Raw genomic sequence first — 17,981 nt, forward strand, 5'->3', positions numbered from 1 at the left:
TCGCGGTGGGAAACAAGACGGCACCCTATTTTCTGAGAAATCGCGGCCAGAAGAAACGCCACCCCTCCCCGCGCCGTCTCCGTGAACGGAACGGAACGGAAACGCGCGGGAGGAGATGGAGAGAGAGAGAGAGAGAAAAAAAAACATTTTTCCTTTTTACACGGGCCATGACGGCGTATGCATGCACCGTGGCGGCGTACCCTACGCTAATTAGCATTCTCATTGAAAAAGGCTTTTCCTCGAGCGAGGCCGCCCGGTCCTTAGCTCCGCGAGTCGTGATGTGCTCTGCCTGGGTCTCGAAAACGAGGAAAGCACACCCTCGCCCCCTCCCCCTCGGAGCACAAAGGTAGACAGACAGCAGAGACTCAACCCGCGGAAGGAGAGGTCACCGTCGAGTCGTTTCCATGAGTCGCCGATGGCTGGGCGCCTGGTTATTTACTTAATTCGGAAGCAATGTAAATAATCGTGCATCCATCGTGTCGGTGAGGAGAGAGAGAGAGAGGGAAGGGAATAATAATCACGAATGGGCAAGGCCCCTTCTCTTTTTCAGGAGACGAGCTTCACTGACCACGTGGCGCGTCGTATATATATATATATATGGAAAGTATAGTCGTTGCCCAGGTTGGCGCAGGTGTGACGGGTCAATAAATGACCGATTCCCCGCGATCGTCCAGGTGTATCGCCTTCCGTACCATTGTCAACAAGTTCCGGATCTGAGATACCCGCCTACGTATGCATCTATCTCGGTTCTCTCTTTTTTTTTTCCACCTTTCCTCTCTCTCTTCTTTTCCTTTGTCTCTGTCCTTTCTTCCTCCTTCCATTCTCTCCCTCCCACACCTCTTTCCTTCTCCTCCTTCTTTCTCTCCTTCCATTTTCCATTTTCTTTCCTCTGTTGTTTTTGTCCCGCCGAGGCAAGGCAGGGCAAAACGCCGAGCGCGAGCCCGTGATCAATTCATTTTCCAACGACGCGGCGAGCGCGTGCATTCAATTTCTTAATGAGGTTTATTACACTCCACTCTTTCTCGCTCCGCCTCCCCTCACCCTCGCCTTCTCCCTTTGTCCCGCGCTCTTTTAACATTCGCGTTTGATAATATTTTTATTTCCCTGTTATTCTCACGCCCCAGGTGTTTCCATTGTAACCTCATTAACATTGCCGCAAACTCGATACACACTTTCGTTTCTCCTTTACTCTTTCTCCTTCCTTCCCTCCCTCGCGCGTTGCCTCGAATTTTCTCTGGTTATATTTCGGATATATATTCGTATATACATATATATACGATAAACCGTCTAGACAGATCCGTTTCACTCTCAGATTTTCCTCGGCGAGATCACGTCGTCAGTTATGGATCCTGTCATCTCCAGTTATCTCCAACGGTTGGCGGAAACTTTTTCTTGTTCTTTCTCCGCGCGTCCACCACCGTTTCACCCCTCGTTTCTCTCCCTCCCTCACCGACTCCCTTTTCTTTCATGTCCTGCCGCAAGGTCTCGTTTCATAACCACGTAAACTCTGTTTAATTAACGCGTGGACTGAAAGAGGAGGAATTTTCGATGTAAGCGGCGCATTGCACCGGTGGTGCATAAGATACGCGGCTTGCATTGCGATGATCCTACGTCGGTGATGGAGTTGGTCGAGACGGAGGCGCAGGAGGAGGAGGAGGTGGGGGATGGTTGGAGGTCGGTCTGCAGGGGTTGCAACAGGGAGGACCGTAATACCGGGTGCCGGTGGTCGTAACGGTTGATGATGGTGGTGGTGATGGCGAGATGGTGGTAGTGGTGGTGGGTACTTGAGAGAGCTCGCCGTTTCCCTTATTCCTTCAATCAACGTCAGCTGGGGAGGCGAGTCTAGTGTGTACCCTGGGCAAATACTCGCGTGCTCCGCACTAGAGCAGCATAGAGCTCAATGACTACATCATCCACGAAGGTGGTGGTTAGCTAGACGCGCCTTTGCCCCATCCGGGCAGACAGTCATCGAAATCGATTCTTTCCGTCATATAAACGGCCAACTCGCAAATACAAGGCTGTATTATAGTAAATACACTGGGAAGCTCGTGATATATATGATACGTGCAACATCCTTTCGTAATAGATATAGCGAAGAAGAATGATTGTCCAAATCGAAGAGAAAAACGTGAATTATCGTATAATCGCGTTTTAATAAATCGTTCGTTCGTTCCCTTCACGAAAGTTTTCCCTTCCCTCATCGAGTGTCGTCCGGGTGTCGATGTCTCGCGAGTGGAAGGTCTCGTTAAAGTAGGAAGGAAGAGGGCCGGATACACGGCGGTTACGCATGCATCATGGGTCGTCTAAACAAGCTGTTTAGACGACTTCAAGTTAACCCAAATTGACTCAATTGGATTAACCGCGCCGTGGCTCACCCGACACTTGGGAACCGGCCTGTACCGGCGTCACCGTATCCGCGAGAGAGCCAGTCCTTTGCTTCTCATGCAAATACGCGTCGCGTTATTCGCACCACTTCAGCCCGTTTCTCTCCCTCGTTTCTCGCTCCCGAGTCCTTTTCTCTCTCTCTCTCTCTCTCTCTCGCCCGTTTCTCCCTCCCCCTCGTTGCCTCGTTCGCGAATTTAGCTGGTTAGCTGAATTGACGGCGTTTGGGAAAATTGCCTCGTCCACGCACCGAAGCTATCAGAGAGGCCTGCTCTCTCTCACAAGGAGATACCCTCCGCTTCTTCTCCGCGTTCGCCATCTCCCTCGCTCCTTTCCCTTCTCCCCATCTCTTCTCCGGATAGCGTGCACAACACGTACACGTATACACACACACACAGTTGCGATTACAACCAGTTGGGTTCGACAATGCTCTTTCGGCGAGCGGTGGAGGAGAGGGCCGACGCGGGCCACGAAGAGTCTTCCGCTCCTCGAGCCAGTTTCGCGTGCACACGTGACGTGGTGACGCACGTCGTTCTCCTCTGCCCTGTCTCTCATGTCAATTTGCTGCTGCGGCCGAGAGCCGCGGAAGGAAGAGACGAAGAGGTGGAGGAAGGGAGAGAGAGAGAGAGGCTTACGTAGGATCGGGGGAGTGTTGTGCATGGATTGAAGTGTCCGTTCCTTGGTCTAAACGTATAATACAAACGCCTCCTCCATCGGCCTCGACTCTTCTGTTTCTGTTTCGTGATTCTCTTCCCTGCCCCTCCCTCCCTCTTGGAAGCGCATCTATCTATCCGTCTCTTGTCGTGGTCCGGGCCCGACCGGCCTGTCTTTCTCGCTCTCCCTTGGCCGCTCTCCGCGATATATGGATCGTCGGAAGTCACCTTCCTCATTATCATACCAACAGGCTAGCTCGCTCACTCGGGCACAGCCTTCATCCTGTGCCCTAGTCACTTACGAGAGAGCGGGTGGCCAACCCAAGTGTCGGCCGAGCGAGCCGTCCAACGATCGGAAGGGTGGATCGGCGCGGATCACGCCGGCACGAAGCGAGAACCACTGGCCTGGGGGACAAGACGCAAGTCCATTATACTCAATCACGGCGTGATTGGCTCAAACGATCGGACCACCGCTCGCCGCGCGTTGTTCCACGGAGGCTCGCGCGGACGTGCCGCGTTGAGTTTCGTAACGTCAAGAAGGAAAGATCCTGCTTTGCCTCCCGACCACTTGGAACTCGCCCCCCCTCCTCGAGCTTCCTCTTCCCGTTCTTCTTTTTTTCTCTCGCTCACGTCACGAAGAGAATTTTCTTAGAGAGATTCGAAAGCTTTAGACGAAGAGGAATCTGAAGGATTTCGAAGATAGGAGAATAATTGTGTAATTAAAAATCTCTTTTAAAGTTGAAGAATTATGTTAGAGTTATGTTGATGAAATTTAATGGATCAATTTGAAAATATTTAACTTTGCCTCCTTTTTAATGTTTCTTTTTCTTTCTTGTTTTTGATAATAGCAAATAACGACGCGAATAATTCGATCTTAATTAAAGGAACTAGGCGCATCATCAAAGACAACTGCGTCGGTCTCTTAATTCGTCAGCATCCGCTCTGTAAATTGATTCGCAGTAACCAGGTGTTTCCGATTTCGTGAACGATCAAAGGTGTGTCGTCCCATGCACTCCACAGCCACGAATGTAGACCAAGGTCCAGCTGCAACAAAAGACACGCTCTTAACGACGTAGATCCCATTTCGTGTCTATCTAATCCCCGCATCTGTTCCAGATAGATTCCACAGAGATGACTTCCCATCTTCCTATCCTCTCCCATTTTTCTTTCTTTCTTTTTTTTTATTTCCCCTTTTCCAAAACTCCAGAATCGTTGGAAAAGCAAGCACAGAAATCGGTATCTATGATTTGTTTATCGATACAACAGCATCTTAACGACGTGAAACGTAACCTTCTCCTCCATTTTTTTTCTCCAAAAAGATTGGACAACAGCGATATTTCCAACCACCGATATCGAGGCTTTCGTCAGAATGCAATGCGTCTTCCCTTTATTCCCGTTATTTCTGGATCACAAGCGTACAATTTTCGTAAAAATAACGAGCTGAGAAGAAGCGGAATCGTCGTGGTTCGCTAGCTGGCATACTTTTCGAAAAATTGCCGCGACTTGAGTGGCGGGCATACGGCGGTTCGTACGCGATGATCGTTCTCCATTGCCAAAACGGCGAACGAACACTGCAACTTTGGCAATTGAATATAATTAAGCAATCTCGAAGCGAGAGATGGCCACGAGATGGTCGGCCACGATGGGGAAAAGCATGGCGCGGCGAAAAAAGCGGAGGAGAGCGCGGCTTTGGCCGGCTGCCATAAGGAGACCTCGGAATGCCAACGACAATAACGCCGATAATCCTGGAGGCTGCCCGTTGCCAATATGCTGCGGACGTATCTACATAACTGCCTTGGAAAAGTAGCCTGTGGCCAATAAAAAGCAAGCAGAGAGAGAGAGAGAGAGGCCGTGGAATCTGTCGTTAAGCCTTCTCGATCTGCTTCATCGCTGATTACTCTCAGAATCCGTGAATCTGGGACTTGTGCCTGGCACGGGGGTGGAGCTCCCAACCCAAGGGGTTGGTTTTCGACTTTAGTAACTTTCCAAGGGGAGGGAAATGAGGAAGGATTGGGGGAAGAGGGGGAAACGATTGGAGATTTATTTACATTTTAATCGAAATTTGTCGCGCGAGCGTTTGAAAATTACCTTTATCGGTAATTTCATCGATGCTCTTGTTTCGATCGCATTACAAAGTTCGGGGATTCGTGTACGGAATTGTATCAATTGTTTCAGTTTTACGATATTTTTATTTCTTTTTGGAAATTGGATAATTGACGAGAAGAGAGATTGAAAGATGAACGTATCTGCTATACTGAAGATGTATCGATTAATGATTGGCAAGTAATGTTATAAATATACGTCAATTCATAGAATTTCTCCGTCGTGATAAAATTGAGAAAAAAAAAAAAAAGGAATATTATATCTTAACACGTGTGCAACTGCTTCGAATTATTCCGATATATCGATCCAATTGCGTTAAATAGTAGCAGAAGAATCATTTTCATTCTTATAATTCATTTGGAAAACGTCAACTATTTTAAACAGTTTATTCGTAAGCTATTTAATACGCGTCAACAATCCAATTTCCGTTTAATTATTGAAATAATTTGTAGCTTTGTTGCGCGAATTCCTTCCTTTCTGTAAAAATCCGTTTTCATCCGTCCGGCTAACACGTAATTTACCTTTCGTTTATTTCTCCTCAAATAACAATTTCCTTATAACAACTATTGCTCGTTCCTCCCCTCTTCTCCCTCCTCCTCTCCCATTAATAATTTCCTGGAAATCAATAAATATAAATACAACAGCTTTTCAATATCTGCATTCGTATGTATAAAATATTTTAGATAAAACTTGGAAAGAATGTTCAAAAGTCATATATCGAACGTTAATAAGAATCGCAAACACTTGTTTAATAAATTTATTTTTACCGAGTGATAAATTGTTTTAAACGATAAGCAAAGATAGCAATTGTTCCACCAAATCTACAATTACGAAACTTAATTATCTACTTCGATTATTCTATCAAATATTAAAAATCTAATGATTTTATAATCATCAAACGAATAAAAATTATAAAATATCCATTATCGTAATTGTTGTCGATTATATAATTTATTTAAATCGCTAAGGAATCAATCTTTCTTTCTCTCTTCCTCTTTCTCGAATTTAATTCTTCCTAAAAAATATTTAAACGCAAGAGGCGTCTCTCCCTTACAAGCCGAACCGTTCACCGTTTCGAACACTGGGTGTGCAATTACATTATTACCAACCCCAAGAATGGGCCGACTCTTATCTTGGAAACGGAATCTCTCGTCGAAAAACCGTTACTCCACCCAGAGCACGAGTCAAATCGGTCGCGTGATTCTTGAAGACGTTGTAAATGTGGAGAGGAGGGTCGACCCAAGACGTTAGGGACCGACCTTGTGGCCCAACAATGGCAACAAGAAGCCGAAACGTCGGTTACTCCTCGACCAACGGCAGCTGGCACGCGCTCCTTCCGATTCCTAAGACCTTTCCTTCTACCTTCTTCGCCCCTTCCTCTGCGACTTGAGTCGTGAGCGCGCCAAGGGGCGGAGAGGGCAAGGGAGAAGGCTGTCTGGAGAAGTTACCTTACCTGAATCCGGCTGTGGGGATACCTGGGGCATTTAAATCGGAGGGGAGGAGGGCCAAACCACCTGAATGCTAGCAAGGGGGCCTTCTTGATCTTGCACTGGCGTAGAACGAAGGGGTTCTACGCCTTCCTTGAGCTCGATTGAGATTGATTTTTCGAGTAAGAATAACAAATTTATCGAAACGATTGTTGCTCCCCTGTTGTAAATTTTTACAGTTGATGAAAATGTTGAAACTTATTGAAATACAGCAATAATTTGCTCGAGAAAGGAAAGAGAGTGATATTTGAAATGGGATTTTAATAATTATCGAATGAAAAGATCGAAGATTTTAAGATCAAATCATCCTTGAATAATTTTAATAAAAAAAACGAGAGGAATAACGAGGAACAACTTATTAATCGAAAGGCTAAAATAAAAATTTTCGTGAAATCTGATAGTGGTTGGAAGTTTAAATGTCCCTCGAGACTTGAACGAGCGTCTCGGCGCGGCGTCTACGCCGCTGAGGGCAAGGACCGTTGTTCCTACTTCCTCCCCAGAAGAAGGGCGGAGGGCGCCCGAAGAATTTTTTGTACCTTTCAATATTAGACGTTAGCGTTTCCCACAGAGAGAAGTCATGGGAATAACGTGGAGCGAGAAGAGGCCGCGTGAATCGATTCGAAAATTCCAAATTTGAAGATTTGCGATCCAACCTTTTCGAATTTCCCCTCGGGAGACGAAATATCACCCTCTCGAAATCATCTTCTTATCCCCTCCATCCTTATCCCCCCTATTCTCTTCCTTCCAATCCTAAAAAAAAAAGGAAAGAATATCCGATCTGTCGTAAAACTTGGACGTTGAACGAGCAGACGGAATTCGGCTAGAAATTTCCACCCCTCTCCACCCTTTAATCCGCAAGAGGTGTTCAGATCTTTCTCTGCCCCCGTGATAATTTGCAAAACCGTAGGTAGAACGGGCGGATAATGTCGGGCAATGTCACGGGCGGACAGAGCGGTATATATCCCTCTCCCTCTCCCCTTCCCTCTCATTCATCTCCCGCTAAACCGAAAAATTCCAGCGTCATCGAGTCCCGAGTAAAAGAGTACGCGCGCTCATTATCGCCCCCGTATTATTTGTAACGCGGCGAAACATGAATGGGGACCGAAATCGAAATGAAAACGGCAGGAAAGGTCATGCTCGCGTGCCAGGAATAACACCGGCCCACCGTGGTGTTGGTTGGCCGTGGCGTTGACCCACATTGTTTTTGAAACGCGATTAAACTCATTGAAAACGGCCGAAGGTAGATTAATGGCCCCCGGGTCGCGTAACCGGCTCGCGGAAAAGCGAGGTAAAAAGCGAAACAAATTTAACGAGCTGTGAATTATGAAAATCGGTGACAGGCCGCTCCGCTTTTAAATCCTCTCTCCCTCTCGCTCTCGCCACCCTCGCAGCCTCTGCCTCTGCCTCTGCCTCTACCAGAGAGAGAGAGAGAGAGAGAGGAGAGGGTTTGGTTTGGGCGCGTGCCAGTGAATCGAAACGATTCGAATGCAAAATAATAATAAAACAGTGTGCGGAGGGTGTGCGGCGAGGGCGAGGGGGTGGTGGCGGGGGCGGGGAAGGAGGTAGCGTGGGAGAGGGAAAGGGAGGGGCGGGGTCGGCAGCGCATTAACGCAATTAACCTCCAATTAATAACACATCAATTGACACCCGGTCAACTTGTTGCATCGGAGCAACCCGATAATATGCAGAGCGCGTGTGAGCCGTGTGTATATATATATATATACACGCGCGCACACCTATCCACCTCCGCCTTTGTGTTAGTGTATCATTCCGTATGTATATAGAACACAGAAGCAGAAACTCTCGTCCCTCTCTCTCTCTCCTACTCGCTCTCTGTGTTATTCCATTCCTCTCTCTCTGATACGTATATCCTTCGTCTAGTGATTCGACTGTCCGACTGTCTGTCCGCTAATCGTGTACACGCGTGTAAATACACATTGACGATTAGAGACGTCGTGAAACGTCGCGTTTACGTCGTATTGTTTGCACGTTGTATAATCGTGAACTCGAAAGGGTTGAGGACAAGAGTCGATGGATAATATAAACGAGACGAATGTTAACAATAATTTAACTGCACTGTCTGTAAGAGGGCGGGGGTGCTGCATAGCTATGCGTGCAGCACGGGGTGTGCACGCAGGACATGGGCCGATGGCCATACCCGAGTTCCCATGCACAACCCCCTGCGAACACTCGGACCACATGACACCTATCTAGGGGGGAAGGGGGTGGAATTCCGATGCACATGCCACGTTGTGCCACATTACGACGCCATGTGGGGTACCATGCGCACCATGTGATAGTCGCCAAGTAAGAGCTTGCCACGTCTGCTTGGTTCCTTCCACGAAGAAATTTCAAAATGGAAATAAGATCGTTTCATTTCGACGAGCTTTTATAAGGGAAATGATTCCCTTGTAAGATCGATAAGAATATTTTTCCAAGCAAAACATGTAAGTACCTTCCAATCTATCGTGATTATTCCTATTATTGGAGGAAAATCAAGATTTTTTTGTCCAACTATAGGTCCAACTATAGGATAGCACAAGTTTTGTTCGTTTCATATCGATTTCACTACGTTCGTTGAGTAGAGGGAGATCGAGGGAGGCGAAGGAAGAATCCGGAGGAGTTTCCAGCCTCTTCCTTTTCATCGATAGATTCATTAAAATATTTCGATTCGCGCTATCTTCCCTTTGAAATTTCACGCAAGCTCGATCCGACGATAGAAACCGCGTAATGGACGGTAAGAGATTAACGAACGCTTTCCTAGCCCCCGGGCTCTTTTGTGTTCCGGTCTCTTCCTTAATTACCAGGGCTATAGGTGCAAGTTATCTGCGTCGATAGTTCGAAACAATGGCCACCTTAGATCTGTAACCCCTTAACGGTGGAAAATCTTTGTGAAAAGTTCACGAGATTACGAGCCAATCCTCTGTTAACAGTCTAATGATTAATTATTTAACTCGGCTTGCTTTATCGACTCTTTCTTTCTTCCTCTTTTTCTTTCTTTTCTTTCGAGGTTTTTTTATATTTGTTTCAAATTACGTTCGAATTATTATTATTATTAATTCCTTATTAGATACATCGTTCTCGGTTATTGTTTGAATTATTTTTGTATCGAACGTAGCGGACAAGTCGATTTTCAACCAGCGATTTTCTAATCTCGTTGCACCACCCCATCGATATGACCCGCAAATCACCCTTTCAAATCAAGTCACCTGCTTAAACGGTAAATATCGCATGACGCACAGGAAATGGTTGTTGGTGGTTCATCAGGCTGTTTTCGCCCAGGTCGAAGATGATCGATGCGAATGTCATTGCCCATGGAAGTACATGGTTTAGTAATGACAAAGTCACGTTTCGTTCACTTTCTGGCGTGACGTGTTTTGCAACTCGTCTCCGGGTGCTTGATCATTTCGGGACGTGATTATAAAACCACGGGGGACAAAACGATTTCGATTACGGTTTCGTTTCGTTCCATCATCGACTCTCAGGTTAGGCGGAAGATACGTGGAAAAATATATATGAAATATATCTTTTTTAATACGGAAATTTATCCAATAATAAAAAAAGTTTTTATCGATCGATGAACAATAATCCAGTTTACAATTTATCGATAAACGATTCGTTGGGAAGAAATTTATTATTTAAATTTACGTTGCAAGATAATAAAAAAAAAAAAAAAAAAAAAAAGTAATTTAGCCGGAGAATCGAACGAAGCGCATCTGCTCACGATGTACACATCGTACAACACCGACAATGGGGTCACGAAAGTCTCTCGAACACATCGTTAGGTATACACGTTTCTCGCGTGTAATTAGCCCGGCATGTCTACTTCCGAGTCGAGGCGGTGGGAGAGTGTTCCTAAAACCATTTCCGGCCGGGCCACCTTTTCATTCCTGCCCGTCCCACGCATGACGGCGCAGGAGGGAAGTGGCGATCAAACGTGTAGGAAGGACAGACCGACCCCCCTCGAAGCGTCCCGTTCTCCTCGAGGCAGGTACGATCGAGTAGACGTTATCGAGCTTGAGACCATATGTCACCCTTTTGACCAACGATCGCATCCCTCCTCCTAGTATACGCCACCTAAGATAATTGCTGGGGAGCAATATCTTTCTTCCTTTCTATTCTTTCCGACGATAATATTCAAAAATACGTTTAAAGTATTTCTGAAATATATATACGCACAGAATATATATATCTACGAATAATTGGAAAAATTATTCGTAACTTGAATATATATATTTTCCAACTATTTACAACAAACAAATTCTACTTCTAAAAATCTTAAGAATATAAAAGAAGAAAGAATTAAAGTGCACGTTCTCAATTAGAAATGGTAATTACATTCGGTAGAGAAATGTTCTAATTCAATTTTCATTCGACCCCCTCTAAGTCCTTCTCATTGATTCGACGAGGTAAACAGAAACAGTGGATAATCGTTATTCAATTAGATGCATCGTCGAGGCAGGCGAATAATCGATGAATCCTAAGCTGTTGGCTTCCCTCACCCCCTCTTCCTTACGCGATCGCGCGAACACGAGAAGAGAGAGAGAGATGGAGGAGCAAAACTGGGAAAACGCGCACGAGAGAGAGTCGGAGCTGGCGCGTTCCGAGGGAAAAAAAGTACAACGATCCCCGTGCTTCCACCAATTCGACGCTTTTGCCACGTGTTGCTATATACGCTAGCTTCCTCTCTTTGAGCCTTCTTGTTGCTTCATGAGCCCCCGCGTATATATACGTCTAGTCGCTCTCTTCTCGCTCGATATATAGGGGCGAGTGCCTCGTGTCCTCGAACGCAGGCGGCTCGTGCGTAGGCAAACTATGGAATATGTCAGCCTATTGAGCGCAGGTGCTTTAAGCTGCTCAGCTGTTGCTTCGAATCTCATGCACATTCACCGGGAATACGTGTATCGCGTTGATATTGGTATCGCACATACTAAGCAGTACACCGTGCGTAGTACACCGTGTCGGCCGTCCGCGTGCGTGCGTGCAAACGGTGAACCGGCTCACGTGTTCCACCCACGCACTTATGCGTATCGGCAATTGAATAGCGAAACGATCGGGGTCCCCCGCCGCGAACCCTGAATGAATTCGTTGAACGGGCGTTCAATTATCGTCCATCGCGCGATTATCGTCCCCCGAAAAAACTCAGCTTCGTAGAAATAGAAGCTTTTCCTTCGTTTGACTCGAGCAAGTTTAAGAGAATGAATCGTAGGGAATCGTTTTTAGAAAGGATTTTCTTTTCTTGCTATATCGATCAACGCGTGCAATCAAAGAGTCGATTTGCCGGAACAAGCCACGTTCTGAATAAGAAATTTAACGCGAGTAATTTTCTTATAGTCTTTCCTCGTCTTCGTTGTCCCTCCAGAATTCTCGGCAAGACTTGGGCCCAAGTTGAAAATACATACATATGTCACAGGGCTATTCTTCGTCTTGTCGTCATGATCGATTACCAGTAGTATTTTTAACTGGCAATTTAACTTGCTGTCCTCTCTTATAGTTGCCGGTGACTTGATCGTGCAATGAACCGATACGATTTTATCGGTTACGTACGTTTTATTTCAAAGAAATTTTTCCTCAGATGTTTCTAGCTTCTAAACTATATTATCGGTGAATTCGATCTTCGATCGACGAAATATGATAACGATGATTTCAATTTTAATACGAAAATTTCATTAAGCGAATTAAATCTAGACGACAAACTCGTTTTGCTGTTAAACAATTAAATTATCCTATATCATACGAAGTCAACGATAGTCGTACATAGTATCAGACACTTCTATCTACGGAAATCATCGGAGGTTCTATATACGGAGCGCGTTTAAAATAAAATACGATTCACTGATGTACAACTTCTTCGAGTGCGATACATCGTATCGATCGTGTATCACTGAACGCGCGGCTATAAGCGGCATTTCCTTTCTTTTCCCTTTTCTTTTTCCTTTCAAAGATCGGTATAATTGGCTAATACACGGGACCGATCTCTGTTTCAGACGAGATAAGAAGAATCGCGGGAAGGAAAATCGAGACGAGGGAGCGAGGGGCACCTAGCCCTTTGGCGAGCTCGAAGGATGCAGCTCCCAGGCGGGAGCACTAGAATTCCGCCCGCGAGAGCACCGGCCTCAGTTCTCGTGATTATAAACGGAAGCAACATCGTGTCGAAGACTGTGACTGTGAAGAAACGTGACGGAGAGTGTAGCGAAAACGGCGGACCCGGAACGAGCAGCGATAGATACATAAAGAGTAAAAACGATAGGAATAACGATCCAGAGGACGTGCCGCTGCTCCTGATAAGAAATCGCCATCCCGAGACGAGGACGACAAGCCATCGACAAGTCACCCGAGTCACCGAGAAGCCCCAGCTGTTGGCGTCAGGATCCCCAAGGCGGAAGGATCGGGGCGAGGAATAGTAAAAAGAAAATAGTAGAGCGAGATCGAGGAACGACGGAAGAAGAGGAAGAGGAGGCAGGAGAGAAGGAGAAAAAGGTGAAGAGGAGGAGAAGGCTAGAGTTCTTTGGGAAGGAGAAGGGTGCCGACGTCGTCGTCGTCGGCGGCGGCGGCGGAGGAGGCGGAGGAGAAGGAGGAGGAGGAGGAGGAAGAAGAGGAGGAATAGGAGGAGGAGGAGGAGAAGGCGGCGGCGGCGGCGGCGGCAGAGAAGGAGGAGGAGGAGGAGGAAAAAGAAGAAGAGGAGGCGGCGGCGGCGGAGGCGCGACGGAGGAGAAGGAGGAGGTGGAGGAGGAGGAAAAGGAAGAGAAGGAGAAGGAGAGCCTAAAGACGAAGAAAGTGGAGAGGGGAGAGTGTTGGGGATCAGAGTGGGGAGGAGAAGGTAGAAGGAACGAGGAGAAAAGACGGCTGTGGTAGGGGAAACGGCGAGAATAGTAGAGTAGAGAAGCAGAGGCAGCGCGCTGAGCCACGAGGGGCTATTCGAGCGAGAAGGGGAGGGGTGACAAGGAACCCTGGCGGGGAGGGGACGCGGAGGCCTTCGGGGGGCCGACCAACCAGACGGCCGATGATGTCATCGGGGGAGGAGACCGAGTATTTCGCCCCCTACGGAGCAACTACGGAAAGCAAGCAACAGCGACTCCAGAAGAAGCAGAAGCGCACCAGACAGCGCGTGGACGCCGGCGAGCCGCGCAACAACTACTCGAGTATACCGCACTTCACCTCCCGGCCATCCTTCCACGGCGGCGGTGGCCTGTACGGTTCTATCTTCGGTGGCAGCGGACCAACACACCAGCAACAGCAACAACAACAGCAACAACAATCGCAGCAACATCACCCGTCGCAATCGCAATCGCAGCAGCAACAACAACAACAACAACAACAACAGCTCCAGCAGCAACAAGCTGGAGCGGCAAGCAGTCAAGGTCATTTGAGTACAGCTACGACGGGTCCTAGCACTCAGCAGCATTCCGCCCACGCGGCTTTTGGCTTCTTCGGGGCACCGGGTTACGGCCCCGCCAAGATGTTGAACGAGCTACTCGGGCGACAGGTCAAACAGGCCAGTGACGCCGGTGGCTCGCCGCCAGAGGGCGGTCACGGGATGACTGGTGCCGGCATGGACCCCGCTGCCAATTTGCAATCCGGTGCAGTGGTTAATTGCGACGATCCCGCCACCGCCGAGCTCACGCAGCACATGCTCCGCGACATACTGCAAGGGCGGAAAATTTCCGCGCTCGCGCTGCAGGAACAGCCCAACAACAATAACAGTATACACAGCAACAACAACAACAACACCACAGCGGATCTACTTAAGTCGCAGCAGCAACACCATCAAAGCCCTCAACAGCATAACAACAACAACAACAACAACAACAACAGTGATAGTGCACGTAGTGGTGCAGTGCAGAGTGGTGGGGAGGAGAGTGGTGATGGAAACAACGTCGTGAATAACGCGAGTCACAGTGATCGTGATACCGTGATGCCGGGCGATGCCGAGGATAGTGCCGAGGACGCAGCCGCGGCCGCACGTGCCATGGAGGAGGCATTCGCTGAAGCTGGTATGGAGCCTGGCGCGAATCTCGATGGGTCCGATTGCGAGCAGAGTTTACCACCCAGTCCCACGCAGCCTAGGTCGGGGTCCGTGTCCGTCAAGGAGGAGATACAGGACTCGTTGAATATCAAACGTAGCCCCAGTCACTCCCCTTGCCCGATCGTGCCCAAAACGGAGGCCAATTCGCCGACCACGGAAACGAAGCGCGCTCGTGTCGAAAATATCGTGAGCACGATGCGCAGCAGTCCAGCCCTACAAACTGCCACGGTGAACGGTTGCAAGAAGCGTAAACTTTATCAACCCCAGCAACAGACGGTGCACCATGTCCTCCAGCACACCGTCAACGATACCATGATGGACGACGAGGAGGAGAGCGAGGAGGAGGATGATCCGTCGACGATCAGGCAGAAGCGGGAGGAGAAGGATAATCTCCAGACCCAGCTGAAGAAATTGCACGAACAATTGGCAGTGATGCAGCAAAAGTACAATGAGCTTACGAGCAGAATCGATTCGGACGCGGGCGAAAGCATCGGCGCTCCCCTAAGTCCTCAGCCACCGCTCAAACCACCGCAACCTCATCCACCGCCGTACAACGGGCTCCCTGCCCTCCCCACCGAACACCCACACGCCGCGGCAGCCGCTATGTATCACATGGGACAGAAACTCTACCTCGAACAGCAACAAGCCGCTCTGGAGAGGATGAAGCAGCATCAGGAGGCAGCCGTCAGGCAACAGCAGCAGCAACAGCAGCAGCAACAGCAACAACAGCAGCAACAGCAGCAGCAGCAGCAGCAACACCAACGACAAAGTTCCCCGCCACCCCCTCCGAGTCAACCGCAGCAACAGAGCCAAAGCAATACAGGCCCGTCCACGCCGCAAACACCGCAAATGCAGCCGGCCAGCACGCCTCTCCAGCACAAAGAATTCCAGGAAAGGATAAATGTGTTCAGAGGGGCCGCTGCAGCGGCTGGCACCTCGGGCCCCCACATCACCGACGAAGATCTCCAGAGCCTGTCCGATACGCTGAAAGCGGAAATCACCTCGTACTTGACGAATCTGATCGACAAGGTGGTGACGAGGTTCGTCCAACAGAGGAGGTATCTTGGGAAGCAGAGCGAGGCGGCGCAAGTTGCAGCCGAGCAATTGAACAAGGATCTCTTGTTGGCGAGCCAAATACTGGAGAGAAAGTCGCCGAGGACGAAAGTAGTAGATAGAGGAGCGCCACAACCACCCGGTGGCCCAAACGGGCCACGGGGGCCCCACAATGGCGGGCCCCCACCTCCACAGTCTACGGGTTTCCCGCAAATCGCGTCCATGGGTGGTGGACCCCATGGTCCGCATTCTGGCCCCACGGAAAACAATCTTAATCAAATGAACCAACTGCCCTCGCACGTGAGGGGCAGGATGTTCCAGACACCGAAACCGCCAACCATGTACAGCATGGCCTCCATGCAGGCGCAGCAGCAACAGCAGCAACAGCAACATCAACAGCAACGAGAGCATCAGCAAAGGGAGCAGCAGCAACGTGACCAATATTGCAACTTGAGGGGCGACGAGAGAGAAAGCAGGGACTCGGAACAGAACGAGGCGCTTTCCCTCGTAATGACACCGAAAAAGAAACGCCATAAGGTAATTATCATCTTTCTATGATAACAAAAAAAAAAATATATAAAAAGAATACAATAGATGATACACTTTTCCGTGGTAAACGTGTTCACTTGTTGCATTGTTTACCACAAGTTCGAATCTCTCATTCACAGTATTAATCGATTAAATTGATCAAAAAAATTATTTTATATAAATATACGTGTTACAAAGCACTGACGAATATTTCAAAAAATATATAAATTCATGTTTAACATTATTATAATGAATTATTATAATAATGCAAATTTCGATTCGCTTGTATATATTTCGTACGTAAAAATATAAAATGAGGAATTTATCAATTATCATATTTGTTATTTCATTTCAAAATATAAAATATATACCTACGAAATATTCAAGTAGCCGAATACTTTCGTATTCAATATTTGTATATACAAGCAATTTATTCGTCAGTGGATACGATATCCCTCGATTTATCCAGAGTATCTTTTACGTGGAAATAAAAATAAAAATAAACGATATTTGAAAGAAAAAGAAAAAAAGAAACTGTATAAATCGAGGGATAAACATATTTGTTTAGTTTTAAGTAGGCTAAGAGACTGAATTTCACGATTGTAAAATCGATGTATCAATTAGTATTTCCCTCCGCAGGTGACGGACACGAGGCTTACGCCGAGGACGGTGTCGAGAATCCTGGCGCAGGAAGGTGGTGGGTCGCAAGGAGGCAGCGAGAGTCCACCACCCCCGCCTCCACCGAGATCGTATCACCCGCCACCACCGATGCTGCCAGTGTCCCTGCCAACCAGCGTAGCGATACCAAACCCCAGTCTTCACGAAAGCCAAGTGTTCTCGCCGTACTCACCGTTCTTCAACCCCCACGCGGGTCACCCAGGCCAAGTACCACCTCCTGGCCCACATCACCTGCCTGCCAGCCCTCCGGGTGGAGGTGTAGATGTCAGGGACTCCCCTCCACTGCCCCACATGCCATTGCATCCTGCCTTATTGGCGGCTGCCCAGCATGGCAGTCCAGATTACGGACATCTCAGGATGGACAGCAACGAACGGCCCAACGACTGCAACTCCGACGACATCAGCTACGACGGGATTCAGCCTACAATATCCTTTTCTAATACGTTGTCGTGAGAGGAAATGAAAGGAAAAAAGAAAGAATGAAAGACATGATAATGATAAAGAGGGATCGTCTCGATCCGCCTTTCGGTCGAGAGAAGAGTTGGAGAACGTCCAGAACGATGCGCGGCAAACACAAACGGGGCACGCCGTTTGTGCAATAGTTAGGGAACTGTCGAAGTTCCCTCTCGAAAACGGGTATCTCTCCGGTTTGTTGGAGAAACAACATGCGAGGAATCTCCGCCGACTTATTGTATGTAATATCGCGAAGGGACAGAGTCTGAACGTTCTCCAAAGAAAGTAGCGGATGGAAGTTTCGATATTAAATCGGGGGAAGGCAATGCGCTGTTTAAAGAGCTGTATAAAGAGATGGGCGAAAAAACGAGCGTTAAAAAATGGTATAAGAGAGAAAGAGTTGAGATGACGATGCTTAGGAATCCAGGCTTTTCTTCTTTTTTCTTTTCCTTCTTTTTTTTCACGTTTCTTTTCCTCGTATAAGGGAAGAGGAGGAGGAGGAGGAGGAGGAGGAGGTTGGAAACTTTGGAAAACAACGGGGTAGTTTTGTAGGAGAGAAAAAGCCAGTCCCGCCAATAAGGAGAAGGAAGTCGTAGAGTAAAGAGTGAGGGTAGGCGG

General features: G+C 47.9%; 2 protein-coding genes across 3 annotated transcripts in view; both read left to right on the forward strand.

Annotated features, from left to right (window-relative positions):
* LOC102656027 overlaps positions 1 to 13,218 on the forward strand; it is a 46,949-nt gene extending 33,731 nt beyond the window's left edge. Inside the window, exon 2 of the mRNA XM_026440825.1 lies at positions 12,613 to 13,218. Within this exon, the coding sequence (XP_026296610.1) occupies positions 12,691 to 13,029 (339 nt within the window). The 5' untranslated portion in view covers positions 12,613 to 12,690 and the 3' untranslated portion in view covers positions 13,030 to 13,218. The remainder of the gene's footprint in view (positions 1 to 12,612) is intronic.
* A 124-nt stretch (positions 13,219 to 13,342) lies between these two features.
* Positions 13,343 to 17,981, forward strand: part of LOC406073 (homeobox protein prospero) — a 38,828-nt gene continuing 34,189 nt past the window's right edge. Inside the window, exons 1-2 of one of the 2 annotated variants that reach the window (XM_006560015.3) lie at positions 13,343 to 16,241; positions 16,857 to 17,336. In XM_006560015.3, the coding sequence (XP_006560078.2) occupies positions 13,629 to 16,241; positions 16,857 to 17,336 (3,093 nt within the window). In that variant the 5' untranslated portion in view covers positions 13,343 to 13,628. The remainder of the gene's footprint in view (positions 16,242 to 16,856; positions 17,337 to 17,981) is intronic. The other variant, XM_026441089.1, reaches the window with a different exon arrangement.

This window comes from Apis mellifera, linkage group LG5, assembly GCF_003254395.2.
Source record: "Apis mellifera strain DH4 linkage group LG5, Amel_HAv3.1, whole genome shotgun sequence".
Taxonomy (NCBI): Eukaryota; Metazoa; Arthropoda; class Insecta; order Hymenoptera; family Apidae; genus Apis; species Apis mellifera.